The sequence below is a fragment of the Coffea arabica genome, chromosome 2c (genome assembly GCF_036785885.1).
Source record: "Coffea arabica cultivar ET-39 chromosome 2c, Coffea Arabica ET-39 HiFi, whole genome shotgun sequence".
NCBI lineage: Eukaryota > Viridiplantae > Streptophyta > Magnoliopsida > Gentianales > Rubiaceae > Coffea > Coffea arabica.
In genome coordinates, this window is record NC_092312.1 from 6,011,515 (window position 1) to 6,030,716 (window position 19,202).

The following is a 19,202-nucleotide window of genomic DNA, read 5'->3' on the forward strand; positions in this document are numbered from 1 at the left end:
CATATTTGCATTCAAAAAAATTCTAAATTCATTGAAATTGAAAACAAAATATACAATGAGTTTATATTCGAGCTTATATAATTGTCAGACAAGATATTAAATAGTACAAGTAAATGGGTGACTTTACTTTATCAAACTATTTAGTGATAGTTATAAAGTTCCAAACTTGGATTTAGGACTAGGGTTTCATTACACCTCTATTTAGTTTCTTAGAATTATTTTCACTATACTCGATTGAAAGACATGTAAGCTGACATACACGACATCTGTACAAAATAGAATAGAAGACTAAATCATTTTCTTTATATATATATATATATATATATATAGAAATAGTGAATTCATCAACCTTCAACAAAAAAAGGGAAGCGTTCCTAATACCTAGAAGTGGCAAAATGAGCGGGATGGACAGAATTTGCTTGGATTCGAAATGGAACCGAACCATATGGATTTGAGTTTAACGTTATCCATATGTGCTTTGGAACTAACTTGGACGGAATCACTTTGGAATGGATTTAGATTGATCCCGTCCAATACCCAAATATATTTTCTATATTTCTGTCCTTTAATTTTTTTTATTTTTATATAACTTTAATATTTTTATTTGTTAATTTTTTTTTTGATCTTATTGTGAATTTATATTTTCCTGAATTCATTTACACTCTAAAACGATCAACAGTTCCTTTAAAAAGGCATAATATTTTGATAAAAATGAACATATCTTTTTCCTAGATTAAACCAAAAATTGGATTAACAAATAAATGAAAAGATAGATATACAGCCATATTCCAATCTTACCCATAATGTTGTCTGACACAAGGATTAGAAATAAGATTTTTTAACACCAAATTCATTCTTCCTGACATTCTTAAAATTTTCAAAATTTGATACAAAAGAAATTCATATTAAATGCTGAATAAATCTAGCACAGAAATGAAGAAACTGATTAAAAATTGATAATAGGGTTGCATATAGAAATCTATGTAGATAGTTCAACAATTAGCATAAAATCAACATAAAGGGTGCCAACAGTTGTTAGTAAAGCATTGATTCTGGTAGACACCAAAATTTTATCAATTCATTTTATTTTTATTGTTATCTTTATTTTTTTAAAGTTGTTTAAATGCAATCATTTTTATTTAATTGGTTTTCTTTTGTAGGAAAGTGAAGAAAGGAAAAGAAAGAAAATGAAAGTGAAAAAAATCAGATTTTTGGAAAAAAATCAGAGATTAATTTTTTGATAAATGAAATTTTTTGGAAAGATATTTGGGTCCAATGGGTACCCAAGTATTTCCCAACATTTCCCATCAAATAATGGGTACAATTGGAATGCATCCTATTTTAAACCCAATATCAAATTACAATATCCATCTCGCTCAAAGTCTCTTTTGGGTATGGGTAACCCATTGAAACTTGGGACAAATTACCACCTACCATTCATTGGTAAATGCATGGTGAAATTTGTCAACTGTTATTCTTAGTTTTAACCATGCCTTTGACTCTTATTTAGTTATTCTAATGATGAAAATATGAAAAAGGGTAAGTAATATTTGCATTTTAAGAATAACCTGCAATTTCTTATTCTGTTTTTTTCAAATTTCTTTTTTTCATTGAAAAGAAAATTCAAGTGGGTTCGCAAAGTGATAGTTTATTTTTGTAGCAACTTGGGAAATGGTGCGGAACTGTACAGGGCAACTTGGGAAATGGCAAGGCTATAGGGTAGGATTAGTGTTTGGATAGCAAAATTTTTTAAATAATATTTTACTTGTATTATGATATATTTTTTAATATATATATTTTTTATATTTTTAATTATTTTTTATTTTATATATATTATATTATAAAAAATACTATAATAATTACTCCAAGTAATACTCATGTACTTTTTACTCTATCCAAACAAATTTTCCTTGTTTCTCTTCACAATGCGGAACATTTGTGGCCTGCGAGGAACGACGATTTGGCCTAAGTGTTTCGTCAAACAAAATTATGAGTGTAAGACCAGAACTTTATTTATTTTTAATTTCGTCTCTTGTGGAAGTGGAAATTGAAATGTATTACCGGTCTAATATTCCTCTGCGGTCTCCATCACCAAGTAAATGGCCCAACCACCCCAACCTCCGGTGATGTGATGGTCTGCTACACTTCTGACACGACTATATGATCTCATCAGCTTAAAAAACTAGTACTACTATTAAGTACTGACAAACTGCCACGCTCTCAACCGAGCTACCTTCGTTCTCCAATCGCCCATCAAGAACAAAAATGGCCGTTTCTTCCTCCTCCGTCCTCTTCCTCTGTCTCCTCAGCCTTGCCCAACCCCTCCACAGCCTTTCCGCCTCGCCATACCTCTTCCCCAGTACCCTTTTCGACAACTACGAAAAGATGCTCACCACTTTCAGAATTTACATGTACACCCCGCAGAAGCCCTTCACCTTTACAACACCGCCGCTGTCTCTCTTCCACACCTCTCTCCTCAACAGTCCATTTCTCACTCAAAACGCAGACGAAGCTCACCTCTTCTACATTTCCTTTCCTCCAGACCTCTCCACGCGCTCGCGTGCGCGTCTTGTTAGACACCTCAGAATCAGTTATCCTTACTGGAACCGCACTCTGGGTGCTGACCACTTTTTCATGGCGCCTGGCGGCGTTGACTCTTCGTCGGACCGAAACGCCGTCGAACTGAAGAAAAATTCTGTTCAGATTTCCATTTTTCCGACCGCCTCCGGTGACTTTATACCTCACAAGGACATTACTCTGCCGCCTGTCAATCCGTCGCCGCTGGCTCTAGTCCAGGGGCCAGGTAACGACACGGCGTCACACCTTGGCTTTATGGTCTGGGATGGGAAACTGCTAGAGTATAATTATTTGGTCAACGAGATGAAGAGAGATCCTGAGTTTAGGATTGAATCCGAGCCATCGGACCACGTTGACTTGGTCAAAGACAGTAAGTTTTGTTTGTTTTTGTATGGAGGGGAGATGACGTGGATGGTGGAGGCAATGGCATTGGGTTGTGTGCCTGTGGTGCTTGTGGACCGGCCGGTTCAGGATTTCCCGTTGACGGACGTTTTGAGATGGTCTGATATGGGTTTGTTGGTGAGGACACGTGGAGGTCTTAAGAGGCTGAAGGCAGTCTTGAATGGCGTGGGCGGAGACAGGTACCAGCAAATGAGGGAATTGGGTGTGGCGGCGAGTCGGCATCTAGTGTGGAACTTGGAACCGCAGCCGTACGATGCGTTTCATATGGTGATGTATCAGCTGTGGCTTAGACGGCATACTATCAGATACGCCCGGAGGGAATGGGTTTAGCGTTTCTAGTTTGTACTTTTACTTAACTAATAATCACTTTGGAAATATTTCATCGATATTAGAAATTAATTTCCGACTGGGGAAAAGTTTATCTGTTTGGAGTTTTGTATGCTCTGTTGCTTGTATAAAATCTTCCATTCAGTATTGCATTGACCAATTATTCTAGAGAGAACAATTAACGCTCCAGAGAGAACAATTGACGCTGGACGCAATAATTCAAGTTTGTTATATATATATATATCCTTTATATATATAAGAAGCACTTGGCCCTTCTACTGTTGCTGGGATTTCGAGTGCATCTCCCTGCTTTAGGATGTTGTACATTGCTTCAGGATGTTGAACGTCGGACTGCGCTTTGTGGTGCTTGTGCTTTGTGCGTTGGGTTGTGCTTCTGCTTTGTGGTGGAGCCCACTTCAATGTTCCACTGGAACATTCGGCCTCTTATTGTGGTTGAGGCTGCTTTATATATGCGTTGGAGATGGATTGACCTGGGCTTCTCTTCAAATTAAAATGATAATGGATGTTCCAAATTATTTGTTCAATTAAAAGTAAACTTTGGAAAAAATTAAAAATAAACTTCAACTAAATTATTGAATTATGTCATAAAGAAAACATGAAGAATTATGGTAATTGATTTAGAAATATTAAAATTGAATTGTAAATTAAAAGATGAAGAATTAAACTCCAATTAAATGATAATGGATGTTTGCAAATTATTCAATTAAAAATATTAATTTTTTTAAAGAATTAAACTGCATTTATACTCTGGAATGAAAATTAAAAATAAATTTTTGGGAAAAACTAAAAATATACTTCAACTAAATTATTGAATTATGTAATAATAGAGCTAATATATAAAGGATAGTATATAAGTAATCATATTTTCAGATAGGTTTTTGTGATGAAGATAAAGATCACATAGATTTACTATTGAAATTTGGTCAACAGGTTAAATCATCTAGCTGGAAAGTTAAATCAGTTATCTTCCACTACCTTTGGATTTTTACTCTTTTGGCCATTTAGATGCTTATTTTCTGGTTTCCTATGCTTCCAATTTTGCCTATTTTTGTCATTCTGACTTCCTTTGTCTCGGTTTTCCATATTTCTTCTTTACTGATGGACCTACAATACACAGCTACAAGAGATACGTGGAAATATTTTGGTATACATCCACGGAACCAGTTTACATGGAAGTTTCACTGCATTTCGTTGCTTCCTTGACATCAGCTACTCTTTTATCCTCAGCCATTATGGTAATTGATTTAGAAATATTAAAATTGAATTGTAAATTAAAAGATGAAGAATTAAACTCCAATTAGATGATAATGGATGTTTGCAAGTTATTCAATTAAAAAATATTAATTTTTTTAAAGAATTAAACTGCATTTATACTTTGGAATGAAAATTAAAAATAAATTTTTGGGAAAAACTAAAAATATACTTCAACTAAATTATTGAATTATGTAATAATAGAGCTAATATATAAAGGATAGTATATAAGTAATCATATTTTCAGATAGGTTTTTGTGATGAAGATAAAGATCACATAGATTTACTGTTGAAATTTGGCCAACAAGTTAAATCATCTAGCTGGAAAGTTAAATCAGTTGTCTTCCACTACCTTTGGATTTTTACTCTTTTGGCCATTTAGATGCTTATTTTCTGCTTTGCTATGCTTCCAATTTTGCCTATTTTTGTCATTTTGACTTCCTTTGTCTCGGTTTTCCATATTTCTTCTTTACTGATGGACCTACAATACACAGGTACAAGAGATACGTGGAAATATTTTGGTATACATCCACAGAACCAGTTTACATGCAAGTTTCACTGCATTTCACTGCTTCCTTGACATCAGGTTCTCTTTTATCCTCAGCCAAATTTACTTCAGATCAGCTGTTCATTTGCTTCATAGTGGTATGTATTTGTTTGATCTGAATGTTTGGTCAGGTTTTTCAGCTGTATCTTTCATAGAGTCTCTCAGATCAGCAGTTATTTTCTGTCTTCATGGAGGTATTGTACTGTTTGTGCTTGGTTTAACTGCTTTCTACTTATGTATTCACTGCCTTCCTGTTTTTTACGTACATAGTTTGTTCCTTACGCATCAATATATATAGCTGTGTACATGCATATTTACACACAATATATATCTGTCCATACGGCTAGATTTTTCTTCCTGTGTCTTTGTTTCGTGCTTGGTTTCTCTGTATAAGAAACATGAGCTGCTCTAAGCTGTCCGTAAGGGATGATCGTGATAAACTTCGTGAGAAAAAGGATAATCGAAATCGTAAAAAGAGGGAAAAATTTGCTGCTCTTTCGGCTGAAGCAAAAGAAGCTTGTCGAAAAAAGAATAGAGAGGCCTATCATAGAAAAAAATTGGAAAAAATGCTTTGCAAGTCCTTGCCACAACAGTTTCAACAGGCTCGCAAATCACCAACTTCTGCATCCGTTATGCATACCTTTGCTGCTGAACAATGTTCTCATGGTACATGCTAATATCAACACTGTTATTATATTTTTATCATTTGTCTGTTCAGCATTCAGTATTTCCCTTACGTGCTTCATCTTTGTCTTTGAATGATAAAGGTAGCAGAGTAACTGGTTCTCAAACTCTGAAAGACATAGAGAATGTTGATCGAATTATTGATTGTAATCAAGGTTAGCCACACTATTCATTCTTCTCTAAGTAACATATTTAGCTATGCTCAACTCACATTTTTTCTGAATCATTATTAGCTGCTTCCCCCAATCAGTTGTCATGCTCTGAATTTACAAGACACTGCAGAGGTACTATTTAATAGGTCCTTTAATAGATCCTTTATTTAAGAGGTACAATTTACACTTTTTATCCTTTATTATGCTCATAATTGATTTTAATAGGTCCTGCAAAACCTGGCATTCAAATTTCTCAGTCTACAAACAATAATGTTGAACTATCTTATACTGAGTCAAGTAAAAAGTTAAAAGAACAGATTTCTTCATTCTCAACTTATGAGAAAGGTAGATTACATAATTCATTTCCAATGTATTGTTTACAGTCAGATTATAAGCATTATTGTATTTTTGCAATGATCTACTTTCAATTTTTAAACGCAGGATCTGCATCTAACTCTAAGACAAAGCATACGTGCGTAACTTCGACACAGAGTACAGGTGATTTAGTCTTCAAAATGCATTATGATTGCCCTTCCTTATATATAACCATCAACATTATGATTACCATTCATATTAATTAGCTTCTTTCTTATCAGATAAATCATTCATATGTATGAACTGCTACAAATTCTTGACAGAAATTGCTGAAGAGGCTTCAGGTCATAATTCTTCTTGCAACTTTTTTAAAAAAGTTCTGATATCATTATTTATGAGAATTTGATCCACTTTATCTTTAATAGATTTGTCAATCATGCTTCCAACATACCAAGTGTACCAGCTTCCACACAGTGGCTCTGCTAGAACAAGGACAAGTAGAGGTTACTACCTTCAATCTGACCAATGATCACTAGCACACATCCAGAAATTATGCTGATTCTACCTATGATGGTCATACAGGCTTTAATGCCTCATCCAAACACATTAAAGTCTTTAATTCCTTCTGCTATGGATCAAAATATTTCAGTTCAATGATTCAAATGATGTTCATGATTATTACTCACATATATTCAATGCTATTACATACATTGAATATCAGCATATCTGACTCATTAACAAATTATCCAAATACCTTGATCATGTTCTCACCGGCATGTACATACAGGTTTTTATGTGTGATTCTGATTATATATAATTGAACTATTCAGACACAAGACAATCATCAGTGAAACAAAAGAAAGCCATCAGTAACAGAAAGAAAAAAAAAAGAGGTATACATTACAAACCATTAGTTGTTGCTTTTCCACATACTTATTTTCACTTTCAGTGTTTAGTTTGACTCAAGTAATTGGTAATTTTACAGCTAATCAAGTTATTGATGGAGTTTATGCACTGGAGTTTATTAATGACAAGGCAGATAGATTACCTAGCAAACCTGATTGTCAATACTGTGGAGCAAAAAGGATGCAGTCTGAGACACCTAATTTCTGTTGCTCTGACGGACAAGTAGTTCTACATGAAAATAAGCTTCCAGACATTCTTATAGAATTATTTACTGGTCACTCTGATGAAGCTTTATCCTTTCGCACGTATGTCAGAACATATAACAATATGTTTGCTTTCACTTCCTTTGGTGTACACTATGATAAATCGCTTTGCAGGAGAACAAATGGTATATATACATTCAAAGTTCAGGGACAGACCTATCACTTCATCAAAGACCTTATTCCGCATGGAGGATGTGGACTATATCTACAGCTATATTTTCATGATACAGACCACGAGCTCCAAAATAGAATGGCAATTTCTGAAAGATTAACAGAAACTATAGTACTGAGGATCATGGAACTGATGAAATCTAATCCATACGCATGCTTTCTGCGAAGCCTCAGAAATGTTCCAAATTTAGATTCATATCAGATAGTGCTGAAATCACATTCAGAAAATGATCAACAAGTATTCAACCACCCAACCGCCTCTCAGGTTGCAGCTCTTTGGACAGAAGGCCAAAATTCAGAATCAGGTTATGCCAGACACATCCAAATTTATACAAAAGAAGGAAGGGATCACCTGGTGCAATATTATTATGGCTGTTACGATCCTCTGCAGTATCCACTATTATTTGCACTTGGTGAAACAGGCTGGCATCCTGGCATCAGAAGAGTGACCAGAGAGAATCCAAAAAAGAGAAAAAGATGTAGTCAGAAAACCAGAACTACTGCTGTTCTAACCAACTACAAATCTGCTGAAGAAATGATATCTGCTGAACAAGAAGGTAGTTCCAACCTCCAATGACTCATACATTAGTCATATGCAAATGACTTATACATTACTTATATACATTAGTTATGCATTACTTATACAATTAAACATGTGCACTGATTTATATGCAGAATAGTACTTTTATTGATTATATGGTGAACACAGATCACTTATATTTTGTCAATGTATTGAGTTTCATCCAATTGAATCAATAACTTATAGCTTATGTATGTAACTTTCAGCTTGCAATGATCCTGAAAACAACAGTGAATCTGTGTCAATGCGAGAATATTATGCTTATAAATTGCAGATGAGAGACAAATATTGTCCAAATATACTCAACACTGGAAGATTACTTCAGCAGTATGTTGTTGATATGTACATAAAAATCGAAAGCCAGAGACTAGATTACTATAAGAGTAAACAAGAATTTATAAGAAGAGAGCAACTACAAGGCGTTATGGATAGCGTCATAGCAGGTCAATGCCAAGGTTCAAAGGTAGGCCAGCGAGTGGTGCTTCCAGCTTCATTTATAGGAGGCCCGCGTGACATGAAAAGGAGATATGTTGATGCTATGGCTTTGGTACAGAAATTTGGTAAACCAAATTTATTCATTACGATCACTTGCAATCCTTCATGGCCAGAAATAAAGGATCATATGCTCGCAACAGATGAAGGACACAACAGACCAGACTTACTCACTCGAGTGTTTCATGCAAAGCTTGATATATTGAAGCAAGAATTATTCAAAAAAGAGATATTTGGATCTGTTGCTGCTTACACCTATGTCATTGAATTCCAGAAGCGCGGTCTCCCTCATGCTCATTTCCTCATAATCTTGAAGCCATGTTCAAAGCTTTACTCTACAGATTCTTATGATCAAATCGTTAGTGCAGAGATTCCAGATGAGAGCAAAAATCAACATCTTTTCAACATGGTTCGCAGACATATGATTCATGGTCCTTGTGGCAAAAAAAATCCAAACAATGTCTGTATGCAAGGACAACATCAGAAAAAATGCAGAAACAATTATCCAAAGCCATTTTCTGATAAAACATTTCATGGGGATAATGCATACCCCACTTACCAAAGAAGCAACAATGGATACAAGATGATGGTTCGTGGACATGAAGTGGATAACAGATTGGTTGTTCCATACAACCCTTACCTTCTTGCAAAGTTCAACTGCCATATAAATGTCGAAATCTGCTCTACAGTGAAAGCAGTGAAGTACATATATAAGTATATCTACAAAGGTCATGACAAGATCCATTTTCGAGTGAATTCAGACAACTCTAATGACTCAAATTCTGATGGTAATTTATCTACAATCGATGAAATCAAAGACTACCAGTCAGCTAGGTGGGTATGTGCAGTCGAAGGTATATGGAGAATATACAGATTCTTGCTATCTGAAATGCATCCTTCTATTATTCACCTACAACTTCATCTAGAAAATTGTCAGCCATTGAACTTCAGAGGAGATCAAGACTTACGCGATGTAGTAAGAAACAGATTTGCTAAGAGAACTATGTTAACAGAATTCTTTTACATGAATTCTACTGATCCTCTAGCTCAGAACCTCAAATGCACTTATAAAGAGTTCCCTGAACATTTTGTCTGGTATCCAGGAAGGAGAAAATGGGAGCCAAGAAAACAAAAAGATTCTATAGGCAGGATAGTGACAGCAAGTCCAATGGAAGGAGAACGATACTTTCTCAGATTGCTCCTCACACATGTCAACAGTCCAACTTCATTTGATGATTTGAAAACAATAAATGGAGCTTATGTACAGACTTTTCGTGAGGCAGCAATCTTGAGAGGTTACTTTGAGTCCGATAAGTCACAGGAACAATGTCTTGAAGAAGCAAGTTTGTATCACATGCCATATAGTTTGAGAAGATTATTTGCGACTTTGCTCGTTCATTTTCCTCCTTCAAATCCAAGATATCTTTGGGAGCAATTTGAGGAGCCATTATCTGAAGATATGAGCAACATTCCAGAAATATCAGTTGATCAGATTCGTTTGCAGGTACTATGTCAAATAAATGAGTTTCTCCAATCAATGGGAAAAGACATTAATCAATACGCTTTAGTTCCAAATACCCTGAATTTTGATGCCTTGAACAAAAACACCCGTGATACAATAGCTGAAACAAGAATCTCTGTACCAGAGCATGACCTATTAGCAATTAAACAACTAAATGCTGATCAGAAAAAAGCTTTTGACATTATTATGAATGCAGTTTTTGTTCACAAGAAAGGGACTTTCTTCATTGATGGACCAGGTGGAACAGGAAAAACATTCCTCTATCGAGCACTACTAGCAGAAACCAGATCAAAAGGATACATAGCTCTTGCTACAGCATCCTCTGGAGTTGCGGCTTCCATTTTGCCAGGTGGAAGAACAGCTCACTCAAGATTCAAGATACCAATTGCTCCAACACCAGATAAGCAATGCAGAGTTAGTAAACAAAGCTCATTAGCAAAACTCCTTCAATCTGCAATTCTTATAATCTGGGATGAAGCTCCAATGGCGCATAAGGGCTCAATTGAAAGTGTTGACAAACTTCTAAGAGATATAATGGACTCAAACGATTTGTTTGGATCAAAGGTCATTGTTTTTGGAGGCGATTTCCGTCAAGTCTTGCCAGTGGTAACAAAGGGATCAAAATCTGAATTTATTGATGCAAGCATAGTCAATTCGTACATATGGCCACAGCTACGCAGATTACATCTGACTGAAAACATGAGAGCAAGACATGATTCAGAGTTTACTCAATATCTACTTCGCATTGGAAATGGAATGGAGCCAGTTATCTTCAAGAATTCTATCCAGATACCTCCATCAATGCTGATAAGATATACAAATGAGGAACAATCACTGACTGCACTCATTAGGACAGTATTTCCAGATTTGAAAGCATTTTCTGAGCAAAATCTCTCTGCAGTTAATCGTGCTATACTGACAACAAAAAATGACTTTGTTGATCAAATTAATGAGAAACTCATTGTACACTTAGAAGGACAACTCCAAGAATATGTCAGTCGAGACAAGTGCATAGACAGCTCTGACCAGACAATCATGGAGGACTTGCTAAACAGTTTAACTCCAAATGGTTTTCCACCTCATAAGCTACTTCTTAAACCATATTGCCCTATCATGTTACTCAGAAACATTGATGCTCCTCAGGGATTATGCAACGGCACTAGACTGATATGCAAATCCTTGAGCTCCAATATCATACATGTTGTCATAACATGTGGTGAATTTGCTGGAAAAGAGGTCTTCATCCATAGAATATCTTTCAGAGTAGAGAACAGCTCAGATTCACCAGTACCATTTGAACGTATTCAATTTCCTATCCGCCCCTGTTTTGCTATGACAATAAACAAAGCTCAGGGACAAACGCTTGATTTTGTTGGCATATATTTGCGTGAACCAGTTTTTTCACATGGACAGCTATATGTAGCAATGTCAAGAGCAAAGAACAGTAGTTCTGTGAAAATTCTTATCAAACCATCCATATTTGATGATGAACAAGACTCGATTACTGAAAATATAGTATATACAGAAGTACTAGATTTAGCTTACCAGTAATTGCTCTAAGCATGTGCATATGAGTTACTTATCTATGTCCATAATGGTATATCTCTTATAGTCTTCATTCTGTACTCATGTATTCTTATTACAAGTCACAGGAGGAAAGAAACATCGTTGCATTCAGTGAGATAATCCCTGGACTACAAAACTGGACAGCTCTGGTTCAGGTTCTGGACAAGCAAAAGGCATTACTTTCAAAAGCCGGGAACCGATATCAGAAGCTGATATTAATTGATCAGCAGGTAATCCAAATTCTGAACTCCACTCTATATACTTTATTACTCAACCTTTATATTCAGATGAACACAACTATATTTGTTACCAGGGTACAACAGTTGAAGCAATGATTTATAAATCAGACATCGACTTCTTCAGAAACCATTTCCAACTCTACAAACGATACATTCTCTGCAATGCTAGAGTTGAGTACACACCATCAGAATATCGCAGTCATCCAAATCAGTGTACATGGTACATAGATAATTCTACTGTTGTTCAAGCAATAGATGAAGTCGAGCCACCCGAGATTCCAGCTGTCTTCAGATTTTCGCCCTTTACAAAATTCCACCAGCACATAGATGATAATACAGATATAGGTAAGTCACAAAACAATGTCCTAAACTACTAATATATGTAGTTTTCATAACAGTTATAACTAAGCACATTCCAAAATCAGATGTCTTAGGCATTGTCGCTGAAGTTCATCCTCGAATACAAAGAGCTACTACTGCTACGAGGGAAGTAGTGATTATAGACAAAAGGTATGTAAAACCATCCATTTATTCTATACCAACTCTATACCATCACAGATTGATCAAAATATCCTTTTCTAACAAATTGTCACTTATCAATAAAATACAATGCAGCATGATGCCAGTGATTCTGACTCTGTGGGGTGAGCATGAAACAGATGAAGGCCAAGCGATTGCAAATATCATTGACACAATGCCACTCATTGTTGCACTCCGAATTAAAGTATCATCATATCACAGTGAGTGCATAACAAATTTCTGATGCTTCACATGTTTAGTGACTTAGTATGTATCCATAATAGTATGTACCTTACAACACATAATTATTGCAGCACTGAATCTCTCAACAAAATTTGGATCAAGTATTCTGGTTAATCCTCCGATACAACAAACTGCTAATCTCAAACACTGGTACTACTTCTTCTCATAAGTAATCATTTGAAAATATTTTCTATCAAATATATTCTAAATGTTACAAATGAAACTTTTATCTTGACTCACAAGGGCTACTGAGACACAAGCAGAAATCAAGAAACTGATGGCAGAAAAAGCATACCACAACCGAGCTAAGCTTCTGCCACAACCAAGAGATGATGAGCTCACCACTATTCAAGATTTCCTTGCGTTTCCTACGGTAAATTTACCCCTCATCCTTAATCACCAAGAACATTTGAAAGATATACTTTGTTTTTTATGCCAGCTTCATCACTTGGTTCCCTACTCTTGACGTCTTGTACCAATAACTCATCCAATAACTCTTATTTTCATCGCTTTTTATTTCAGCATTTTTCATTTTCTTCTTAAACATGTTAAATATTCACATCTACATCTCAATTTCCTTATCAATGTAAGCTGAACAATAGTGACTTTAATACAGAAAAAAGCCTACTGGTTGCGTGGTACTCCAAGGTTACTAGACAAGAGCCAACGATTATGGTATAATGCTTGTCCACAATGCCACAAATCATTCAGAGGAAAGCCAGCGTGGAAAATTGTTTGCACTTCATGCAACAAACAAGTAAATATTACTGCAAGATGCCGATTAACTGTAGAACTTGCTGATTATTCTGGAGTTTTGACGCTTGATCTTTATGACAATGATGCTCTCCAGTTACTACCTTTCACCTTATTGGAGATGCAAGACTTAGAAAACAAGGTAACAAATCGGATTTTTATTTGCATTCAGAATACTATCAGTAAAAACTAAGTGTACCATATCTGATCAAAATCTGTTTATCTTACTTTCACAGCATGAACTGAACTATGAAGCCATTGAAGAGGCCATTAACAGCACTGTGATAACATGCTTTGTGAAGAAAATGATAAACACCTATGCATCCACCAGTACTGAAAAATACTCAGCCATTATCCTGCACAAAACATCCATGGCAGAGATTCTATCACAAGTTTCTTCCAGCATTGCTTGCTCAGAGTCAAGTACAGAAGCTGCAATCACCACTCCACAGACCAATGAAACTCCACTCACTACTGCTCCAAAAGACACAAATGTGCACAGCAGTTTGCTATCAACTCTGAAAATCACAGAGAGCCCAACTAAAAAGCAACGTACCAAAGAATCTGAAAAGGAAGAATGAAACTGCCATATAATGCTTTTTATTAGCAAATATTTTTGGACATCTACTAGCATTCCACAACTTTTGATTCTTGAACTTTGGCTCCTCAGCTTTCTACCCCTAAACTTTTTCTTGCTGAACCTCTACTACTCTTTATCATTTGTATAGCTACTGAACTTTTGATGCACTTTTGCTTAAAGATAGTTAGCTGAGCTTTGTGGAACTGAAAACAGCCGCTGTATTATGTACACTTATTGCAACTATTTTGCCTCCACTAGCTCTGTTTGAATTTTTTCTATCCTTGCAAATCCGTTGCAATTTTACAATAGTTTATTCCTTTCACCTTCATTTGAAAAAAAACTAGAGCACAAACTACAATCAAACCGAGTATTAACAAACCATGAAACACAAAAACATCTCCACTACCTATGAACTTCATGCAACTAAACTTGCTCAACACAAAATCTAAACAGAAACTTTTACATCTAATACAGTACACCACAACTGCAAACAATTCCATGATACAAATCATACAGACCAATGAAAACATACATAGCACTGCATTACAAATTTCTTCCACAGGCATCAGAAGAGCCACTCATCGCACTTTGAACTGCTTTCCTCTGTTCTTCAACTTCTACCTCCATACGACGAGCAATGATTTGAAGAAATGGAAGCTGTCCAATATCCCCTAATGCACTTTCCAGCACACGAGCCTTCTCTGGATGTCGATAAAAAGATTTGAACAACTCATATATCTCATTCCTAAGTAAAATATTATTTGCTAAAAGCCGATCTGCACCACTCAACATCCCATTATCTCCACTATGCCCTGCCAAGTTTCCCAACACACCACTTATTGATACTCGATTGAGCATAACTTCAATATCTGGATGCAAATCACGTAATACTGCAATACGATTATGAGTATAATCCATCTTCAAGTCACAAAGAAGTACAAAAAAATCACTAATAAAGCATACAAAAACCTATAACAATACAGCAAGTAAATAACCAAATCACAAAGCTAACGCATTTATACACACCAACTATATCACAGAGCAAAAAGAAACAAATACAAAAAACAGAATGACACTATACACATGTGAACTAAACAACACTGACAAAAAGATATGTGCCACACAAAAAACTACTGTATCCACGTGAATTCTTTTACTCTGTCTCCAAACCAAAACAAAAAGAATCAGTGGTCAAAAACAGCTATCAACCTGTCCAACATCAATTTGCCTAATCATATTCCTTCTCCATCTATAATCAAACATACCACTCTGTTTAGTCTATCAACATTTACCCCAAATATCCTACAACTATTCATTGTTGATTCATTTAAAAATCTGATACATCGCACCAAACAATTAAAAATATCAAATAAATCTTCTTCATTTTATTATCCATTCAATCAACTTTTAAATTTTTAAACACCTCCATATATTTTATCTATCATTCATTAAACATTCGACTCTTGTCAAAAATTGCAGATTCAATTCGTATTCTATTTCAAATTTCCTACAAATTTTCATTGAACAATAATTCACTCTACGGTGGTTCCAAATCTCATACATGCCATGGAACATATGAACATATCGCAGAAATATCCTTCATTTTATTATGGATTTGATCTATATATTTTATTCATGTTAATTGTATAAGTTATTGTATAAGTTAATCTACATGCATGATAATAGACTTAATCTACATATTTTATTCATGTTCATTAGCTCTGATACACCTAATAAAATTCTTTTAATTCATGTTAAAATTCCAAACAACTATTGTACCACACTTCTACAGATAAAAACTTCAGTACTTCATAAAATACATACATATACATATGATGCTACTTTATGTAGCAAATACAAGATCATGATATTCTCCAAAAACTCACAAACACTTCTTACTAGCTAAACACCATACGCTAAAAACCATACGTCAAAAACCAACAATACACAAACCAAGAAACACATCTTCGCAAAGCCAAAACCTTCAATCAGTTTCGCCACCCAAATCACTAGAAGATGGCGGACTGGGAAAGTAATATCTTTCTTCTAACACCTCCAACCTCATTCTACTGGCAATCAATCCCAAGATCGGATAGCCCCTTCCGACCCTAAACGCAGCCTCTAGAACCGACGCCCAATCATCATGCCTATAAAATTCCTTAAACAAATTACATATCTCATTTTTCAGCAAAACATTTGCCACCTGTGCTCGTGCAACAGGTTCAGCTGGACGATTCCGACACCCATTTCCCAAAGGATAAGCTGCTCCACGAACAACAGCCAGTTGATTCACCTCTTCATCGACCTCTGGATAATACAATTGAGCAGTCGGAAATCTCCCGCTTCCACCCGCCATTTGCAAACGTTAACTATCTATAGACAAATACTAAACGTACAGTTCTTACCAGTATCCGAGCTTCAAATATATAGCCAAGAAACACCACTATACACACGTGAATTTTCAGAACTGCCTACCGTCCTTCCACACAAGAAATTACACGTCTCACACTACCTCCACATGCAAACAAACAGCTACCATGCACACGTCAATATAGCATAGATTCTGCTAACTTCATAACAGTAATATACACTAATATATATAAAAATATATATATATAATATACATGTATATAACAGTAATATACACTGAAAAAGTATATATATATAATATACATCTATATCAACAAACGTACACAATAATTATACATATATACATATATATATATTACAGATATATATAAATATATATACATATATACTAATTAATATAAATGATAACAAATATATATACTATATCATAATTGTAGATATATACAAATATATATATATATATAGATATATATACAAATATATATATAGATATATATACAAATATATATATAGATATATATACAAATATATATATAGATATATATACAAATATATATATAGATATATATACAAATATATATATAAATATATATAGATATAATACTCATACGTATCATAATTGTACATATATACGAATATATATATAAATATATATACAAATATATTTCCACCGCTTATCCAATATATTTAACTCACAATATACAAATGATATTTCCACCGTTTAACCTGAAAAAAAAAACTTACCCAACATATTTAACTCACAACAAATAAAAACAAAAATCACATAGATTTTACTCTTGAACTTTCACAAAAAAGCTACAAATACTCTATTTAATTAAAATTCTAAAATTATCCATTCAAACCATTTAACCACACGTGCACAAATTGAAAACCAAATTTTTCCACATTTATCACCTACTACCCAGCGCCCGCGCATTGCGCGGGAAATCCACCTAGTATATATATATATGGGGGAGCGATTCCAGACATAATCAACTCACTTCAAAAGATATGACTGAGGTATATATTTTTCTCAAGAACCAGATATAACTTTTGAAATCAGGTGGGCTTGCTAGCGAAAAATTATAGAACATGTGCTAGAAATGAAACAACTGAAGGCCTGTTCTAAGAAAGAAAAAATAAAAAGTTAAAGGGAAAAATTACTGAAGATCATGTTCAACGAAAAATGAATGCAGTCAGCAACGAAACTAACATGAAACCTAATAACATAAAAGCGACTGTTCAAATGAAAAAGATTTTTTTGGACAACAAAAATGAAAAATTTTTTTTGAGGATCAGTGAAACACTTCTCCTGCTTTCCTAAGGTGCTAAGAGTAGGACAATTGACAAATGGTCTGGGTGGTGTAGTTGGTTATCACGCTAGTCTCACACACTAGAGGTCCCCGGTTCGAACCCGGGCTCAGACATTATCTACTTTCATTTTCGACTGTGATCGAATCAAATGTTCAACTGAACGCCGAAGGCATTTCTTTTTTGTGGCTACGTTGAAGTTGTGGGGAAAAAAAAGAGAGAGTAGAATTTCGATACAACTTTCTTGTGGCAAATTTCCCTGAACTTTGCTCTTTCAAATCGCCCGTTTAATCCTTGACAATGCTATGATCCAACCAAGGCTTCTCGCGTAACGTGTCGCTGGCCAAGCCAAACCATGTCGGATGCAAATCCTATTCTGGCATTGTAATTACGCTATTAAGCGTTTCTGCAAATCAAATGGCAGAAAACCAACCTGTATATCGCACTCATTAATTAAAGCAGTGTACAAACTGACAAGGTGAATTATGGATGGCTAGAGCACAGCACGGGGCTTTGTCCCCTAATCCCATTCCAATGATCAAGTCAATTCGGGTACTCAATTGCAAAATTAAAATGCAAGAGTCTTAGTATCTTTAGTACTTGTATGATTGAGGGTGAGTGTGTCACTCCCTTTTTTACCGATGGAAGGGTATTTATAGGAGATAATATGGTGAGAAAAATGATAGGCTACTGTTCTTATAGGCCTTAGGCTGATAGTGTCGGGTTTAGGTCCAATGGAAGGGATATAGTACTGGTCATGTCATTCCGTCATGCACAATTCAACTTTCCTAATAATACGTCAGATATCGGATAGAAGATCAAGTCACGATGAAGTCATTTCAAAAGAGACTGAGGCCGGCCTAGGGGGGGGCGGGGCAATGAGCCACGGGACTCGCGGAGGTCATCTCACCGAATCGCGAAACCGAGGAGGGCCGGACGCCCTCACCGACCAAAATGGAAATCAAAAGCTTTCCTCGCCGAATTGGCTGGAAATGGTTTTCCATTTTTCGCCGTCCTGTAACATCAATATTCTTTGGTTCATAACTTCGCATTTACATATTCTATACATAATCCTAGACTAGATTAGCAATTAATGCTACAAAAAATCTAGGCAAACGCTTCATGTCTCACGGTATTCTACCTTCTGAATAACCAAACATACAAATTTTGTTGCATTTCAGATGTATGTCAAACTAGTTACAAAAGTCCTTTTTTTTCGCAACATTGTACGGGGACTAGTAGATAATTAGATCTGCCTAAATTAATGGGTGCTCTAACACCTCTTATTCGAATCAGAAGTTCTGATTTATAGTTCAAAGAGAGATTTAATTCTTTTTCGGTGGTTAGTGATTCACAGAAGTCACTTACCATTCAAGCCTTTTTGGACTCTTTCTTCATCCTTTCATCCCTT

At 35.3% G+C, this 19,202-nt stretch overlaps 1 protein-coding gene and 1 non-coding gene across 2 annotated transcripts; both read left to right on the plus strand.

Annotated features, from left to right (window-relative positions):
- Positions 1–1,974: 1,974 nt before the first annotated feature.
- On the plus strand, positions 1,975–3,453 carry LOC140034957 (probable glycosyltransferase At5g03795). The gene has a single exon (XM_072073883.1). The coding sequence runs from the start codon at positions 2,266–2,268 to the stop codon at positions 3,307–3,309; it is 1,044 nt and encodes a 347-aa protein (XP_071929984.1). The 5' UTR covers positions 1,975–2,265; the 3' UTR covers positions 3,310–3,453.
- Positions 3,454–17,833: 14,380 nt separating this feature from the next.
- Positions 17,834–17,907, plus strand: TRNAV-CAC (transfer RNA valine (anticodon CAC)). The gene has a single exon. It is a non-coding gene; the product is annotated as a tRNA-Val (tRNA).
- Positions 17,908–19,202: the final 1,295 nt, after the last annotated feature.

Excerpts from the sequence above, each read along its gene's own strand:
- LOC140034957 (XM_072073883.1), top strand. The coding sequence starts at position 2,266 with ATGGCCGTTTCTTCCTCCTCCGTCCTCTTCCTCTGTCTCCTCAGCCTT.